General features: G+C 56.6%; 1 protein-coding gene across 5 annotated transcripts in view; it reads left to right on the forward strand.

Moving 5' to 3' along the window:
- Positions 1 to 3970, forward strand: part of GRK4 (G protein-coupled receptor kinase 4) — a 92549-nt gene extending 88579 nt beyond the window's left edge. For 4 of the 5 annotated variants that reach the window (XM_078068324.1, XM_078068322.1, XM_078068323.1 and 1 more), the window contains 4 exons: positions 218 to 352; positions 2128 to 2265; positions 2686 to 2829; positions 3819 to 3970. In XM_078068324.1, coding sequence (XP_077924450.1) covers positions 218 to 352; positions 2128 to 2265; positions 2686 to 2829; positions 3819 to 3872 — 471 coding nt within the window. In that variant the 3' untranslated portion in view covers positions 3873 to 3970. The remainder of the gene's footprint in view (positions 1 to 217; positions 353 to 2127; positions 2266 to 2685; positions 2830 to 3818) is intronic. The other variant, XM_036085663.2, reaches the window with a different exon arrangement.
- Positions 3971 to 6000: the final 2030 nt, after the last annotated feature.

The raw sequence follows: 6000 nt of genomic DNA on the forward strand, positions 1-6000 counted from the left end.
GTTATATTAGTTTCCACTCCTTTTTGAAGCATCGTATATTCTAAACTCATGAAATCTGAATTAAGGAGGTTTGGTTGAAACTTTGAAATTTGAGTAACTTTGTTTAGATGGAGACGCTCTTTGCTACCCCTGATTCTTTGCTTATTATTGTGGAGACTTTCCGAGTTCTCTCTTCTATCCTAGGAGCTTAAATTGACTCCGTTTCTGCCTCTTGCAGTTACTCACCAAGAATCCCAAACAGCGGCTGGGCAGCAAGGCTGGAGTGGCAGAAGTGAAGGCTCATCCTGTGTTCAAGGACATTAATTTCAAGAGGCTGGAAGCAAACATGTTAGATCCGCCTTTCTGTCCTGATGTAAGTACATTGCCCAGGAACAGGGTGTCCAAGAAAATGGATCCACGGAACCCCGTGATTTTCCAGCAGATGCGGAAGCACTGGTGCAGCCTGGCTGTGCTTCTGCTTGGGGGGCCCCTCCCAGCCCCCCGCCACTCACCACCCTGTCCTCACAGGTCCCCGCAGGCCTTCCTGCTCAGAGCCCCAGCACCACCACACGCCCTCGTCGGGCCCTGCAAGGCCTTCCGTGTGACAGCATCCCCTTCTTGTGTCAGCGCCTTTAGTCTGGGAAGCCCGTCCCCTCTCCGTGTCTCCTAGGTCTCGGCAGCACGCTGCCCACAGGGAGCCCTGGAGGTCACCTGAGCCTCCTGTGAGCCTGCTGTGGGGCCTGCTCAGGGGCCGTGTGCACATGTAGCACAGGGCCTGGCTTGGGTCAGTGCTTGGTGGGAACACCTGCAGGCAGGAGATTCCTGCTGAGGAAAGCAGAAATGAACAACAGCAGTCTGGGCTCCCTTCTTAACAGTCTGCTACCCGTGCATTCCAGAAGGGTGGAGATAATTCTGCAGGCTATGATGGGACTGAGGCGTACAATGAAAACATTTTTAGTTGTACAAGTCCGCACTTACTATGTTTTCATATTGCAGTATGTTGTAGTAGGACCTCCTTCCTTTGAATTAGTTCACACATTACATGTTTCCTGGGTGCCCACCACCTCTAGACACAGGTGGAGGCATTAGGACCGCAGGGAGCACAACAAAGCCAGGTGTCCCCGCTCTGGTGCTCGCTCCAGCCTGCAGACCAGCCGACCCCTGAACAGGGGGCGCGCCCCAGGGACTTGACACGACCGTGGGGTCTGAGAGGAGCAGGGAAGGCAGTCTTCAGGGAGCAGCGATGACTCCCCTTGCTGTGCTCAGAGGCCTGGGGCAGGGCCTGCGAGGTCAGGGCTCTGGGGCTGACATTCTGGGTATTCTACTGAATGTGACCAGAGGGACCGTGGGGCCCGCTGACGGGGGGGTCCCGTGGTAACAGGTCAGGGGGCAGGATGGGGTTCTGGGCCTTCAGCCTGGGCTCAGGCCTCCCCAGCCTTGCCCTGGACTGTCTCCTGAGTGGGGCCCCCACTTGCTTCCATGGCCCTGCTGTGTGGGGACTGAACGGGTAGCGGCTGCTCTGAGGTGTGCTGACCAGCGGCCTACGGGATGTCCCTCCTTGGATCGTGCAGGTTCCCGCACGCGGGCAGGGCGTTTCTCAAAACTGCCAGGTGCCTCTTGCATGACCACGGTTTGGCTGGTAGCTGGACTCCGGTGCGTTTTGTTCCCCGTTTCCAGGAGCTCGGGCGGCTGGGCTGGAGGGGGCCGTGGCCCAGGCTCAGGTGCGCCCTGCTGGCTTGCTGCTGAGGGCAGCTCAGCCAGGGCTCCTGTCCCAGAGGAGGGGCGGCTGGAGGCCACTAGAGGAGCTCTGACAGGAGGTCGAGAAGCGGGACCTGCCCTCGTTCACTTAGACTTTGTGTGGGGCGCTTCACGTGAAAGAGGCCAAGGGTCCCATGGCCCTTCATCCTGCCCCGGCCTGTCACCCATTTCCCACTGCAGGAAAGGGAAAGGTGGGGGCCTCGGGGGGCTTGCGGACCAGAGGGAGTCCACGGGGTTTGTGACCGAGGAGAGCTCCCGAGAGGGAGGGAAAGGCCTCAAATACGGTGTGAACGCATCGGTTTCACATGCGCTGCGTTCTTAGTAATTAAGGAGACTAGGAACGACTCCAGTCCTCCCAGAGGCCAACGCCTCTTTGTTGGTGGTGCACAGCCACAGGCCATTTACTGTAAGGACGTCGTGGATATTGAGCAGTTCTCCACGGTGCGAGGAGTCCACCTGGACACTACCGATGACACGTTCTACAGCCAGTTCGCTACGGGCTGTGTCTCCATCCCCTGGCAGAACGAGGTACTGCCGGTTTATCCTGGGTACCGCGCCGGGAGGAGACAATTGTGTGTGTGTGTGTGTGTGTGTGTGCGTGCGTGTGTGCATGTGTGTGCGTGCGTGTGTGTGTGCGCCTGCGTGTGTGTGTGCGTGTGTGTGCGTGTGTGTTTGGCGGTAAGATTAGGCAAGGCAGCTGCTCCGGTCCCTGCACAGGAGGGGGACAGTTCACCATCCCGGGTCCCACTTTCAGAGTGGGCCTGGCCGGTGCCCGGTCCTTACCTGCTCTGGGGGTGCACTCAGAGGGAGGGGGAGGAGGCTGTGTTCCCTCCCCCAAGCATGGGGAGGGAGTGGCCCCCCCCTGCTGAGCTGGGTGTCGGGCGGGAAATGGCTGACTGACCTCGCAGTGTCTCTCCCCTTCTCTGTCCTGCTCTTGTGTGGACGCAGATGATCGAATCGGGTTGTTTTAAGGACATCAATGAAGAGGAGCCTGAAGAACACACGGTGTTGAATATAGAAGAGAAAACGTATCACCCGGTTCCCAAACCGAAGAGAGGCTTTTTCTACAGACTCTTCAGGAGAGGAGTAAGGGTAACAAGCATTTTGTTATGTTGGTTTTTTTTTTTTTTTTAATGGGATGTGTTAAAAGAAAAGAAATATTTCACCAAGGTAAGAAACTTTCTTTTCTCAGATTTCTTATTAAGATATTTCACATAATTTAAGAGCTCTAGCCCTATGGTGTGATTTGAGCCCCACCAGAAAAATCCTCACTATGTCGTTTGCTGTTGGTACGAAGGCTCTGTTCTGATGCACGAGGGCAAACAGGCTCGCCCACACGCAGCCACAGACCCGTCCTTCAGCGAGGAGGCCCGCGAGCTTGCTCAGAACCGAGTGTCGTGTAGACCGGTCGTGGAGCAACCACGTCATGTAGCTCCGACTTGGCCGCGGCTCCCTCGCGGGCTGCTCTCACACAGGACGTACAAGAGTGGTGCCGAGAGCCTCCTGGGGTGCCATGATGCGTAGAATGTTTTTCCTAGTCAAGTTTTTCTCCTTGGACTAGTGCATCGCCCTGCTTCATACCCTGTCCATTCTCAAAGACTTTATTCAGAGGTTGTCCACTAACATTCGAGTCCATCTTTGTTCAGTAGGAAAAACAAGCCTTAGGCGGGAAAGGTGAGTCGGGGCATGTCCACCAGGACCACACTTCCTCGGAGAACCGGGGCCAGGCGTGAGTGAGCGCCGTGGGTCTCCCGGGCAGCCGGTCTGTCTGTGCAGGAAGTCCTGCCTGGACATGCTCCGCACGCCGGCCCACCCCGCAGGGGGAGCCCAGCCGCATTCCCTTGCAGTGCTCAGCTCGGGTCATGCGATTGCATTGAGTGTGCAACAAAGAAAGCGAATCTGAGACGCTGTGTGTGTGTGTGTGTGAACTGAGCATCCTCCGTACCATGAGAAGAAGTGTGGAACTCAGCCTTAACGTCAGTGCCCCTGTCCTGTGGTTGTAAACTCTTGCGTCCACCACAGGAGAGTGGAGTGGGCTGCGTTAGGTAAGTGACTGACCCCGCCGCTCTGCCGTGTTGCAGGGCTGCATTAGCGGAGGCCCCAGCGAGAAGGAAGAGTTGCCCGCACATCTGTGACCACTCACTGCAGAGCCTGACCCAGCGCCGAGGAGCCCATGCTCAGCGTTCCATCCCGTCCCTGAGCCACAATAAACACGTGACACAGCTTAACACGAGCCGTGCGTCTGCAGATGTCTCTATATTCATACCTGAATCGTGTGTTCACCAAAGCTGGGTTGAAGAAAAAGGCACTTGAGGACCGTCCCAATGCCCAGAAGCCCCGTGTGGACATCTTGTGGCGGGGGCCCAAGCCCCACGTGTGCCCACAGAGAGGGGGGAAGAGTGGGCGTGGACATCAGCCCAACAGTGTCCAGAGCCAAGGGTCTTTTCCTCACCCCAGAGTGTCCTCTGGTGCCCACCGAGGTGGGAGGCAGGGGGGCCCCCTTTCCCCAGAAAGTCTTTGCCTGTTTGCATCCACACTGACATCCGCTCACTTGCCAAGATTCTCCTGTGTGAGGAGTGCGTGTTCCTGTGCACGCGCGGAAAGAGGGTGTGGGCAGGACCCTGGGCCAGGGCTTGGCCTTCGGCGCTGCTTCCCCAACTCCGGCAGCCTGGGAGTCTCCGGGACTGTGCGGTGCCTCCGGGCCTGAAGCACAGGGGAAGGGGGTCTGGGAGAGGCCTGTGCTTGGGCCGTGGGCGACGAGCCCCCTCCACGCTTAGCAGTTTAGGAGCTCACTTCCCACACGGGCTAAGGGATGCCAGGATTCCAGGGTCAGTAACCCTTCCCCCTGCCAGGACTGCCCCAAGAGGAAGGTGGCCCCTTCCCCGTGGTGGGAACGTGGGCTCTGTTGCCTGGGGAGGGGAGCTGGCGCCCACAGGCCTTGTGAAGACCATGGAGGGGCATGCAGATTCTGGGGGGAGGTGGCCCTGAGGCACCGAAGCGGGGCTTCCTCCCCTATCCGCACGTGCGAGGCCTACAGCGGGGGCTGGGTGAGAAGCCAGGGGCCAGGCCTCTGTGACTCTCACCAAACAGCAAGGACTTGGTCTGGATCCGGAGACCCCGCCACATGGCTGTGTGCAGGACAGTGAGCCGGGTCAGCTGCGTGCCCGGGTTCAGTGTTGCTGTCCTGCAGCCGTGTGTCCCCAGGCACCTGAACCCAGACGGCACTTCCGGGAGTGCCGGTGACGTGTGCATGCGTGTTCATGGCCGTCTGGAACACAGCAGTGTTGGGGTTGCGCTTCGAGGAAAGCACCCTGGCCGCGTCCTGCGAGACCAGCGGAGGCTGCTCCTCAGCTTGCTCTGTCTCCGGGTGGGGAGAGGGAGGAGTGACCTTGGGGTCCCAGGCCTTTATTTGAGGGATGGCTTCTCTTCAGATTGGGGCCCTCATCTCGGTTTGAGGACAGCGGGAGTGGGGGACGGAGGCCCAAGGCCTTCGTAAAGCGTTTAGTAGAGCGTTTGGTACGTGCTTCCCGCTCAGTAGATCTGTTAGTAATTGTGGGAGAGTAATGCGTGCTCGTCGTCAACGATGCAGGACGGTTTAAAGAAAATAGAATCACCTTTATTCCTATAACCTGCTTATATTCTGAGACCTTTCAGACCTTCTGTTATCAGTGTGGACATAGGGGCAGTGGTGCGCTTGTCTGCCCCGTCCCTGCCCGGTCACCACGGGGTGGAGGGCCCCTGCCCGCAAAGCCCTGGCAGGGAGGGAGCCAGAGGGCTGTCTGTGCCTGTGGGGCACAGCTCTGGAAACCAGTTAAGTCCTTTGTCCCCCCTTTTTTTTCTGCTTAAGCTAGTCTGAGTTGAGCGCCCCCATGCCCGACAGAAGCATCCTGACTGAGACAGCGAATTTGGGAAAGGATTTTACAAACAAGGAACTTCACGTATTGATATGTCACTGTCTTCCTCCTCTGGTTATAAGCAAGCACATATTTATTAAGGAGAGTTTTGAAATTAAAGCGTACACAATGAAAAATTCATCTTTAATAGCCACTATCCAAAGATAATCCCTATCAGCATTTTATTCTATATTTATATAATCTGTATTTATTTATTTCTTCCCATGTCATTTAATATCTGTCTCAATCTTTTCTGCACATTTAGGACATCATATATCAAACAATCCAAACAATTGTTGCTTCCAGCTTCCTTGTTATTATAAACACCTATGGGATGGACAGCCCTGTACCTACATCTTTGTGCACATAT

The sequence above is a fragment of the Halichoerus grypus genome, chromosome 3 (assembly GCF_964656455.1).
Source record: "Halichoerus grypus chromosome 3, mHalGry1.hap1.1, whole genome shotgun sequence".
In the NCBI taxonomy this organism is placed as follows: domain Eukaryota; kingdom Metazoa; phylum Chordata; class Mammalia; order Carnivora; family Phocidae; genus Halichoerus; species Halichoerus grypus.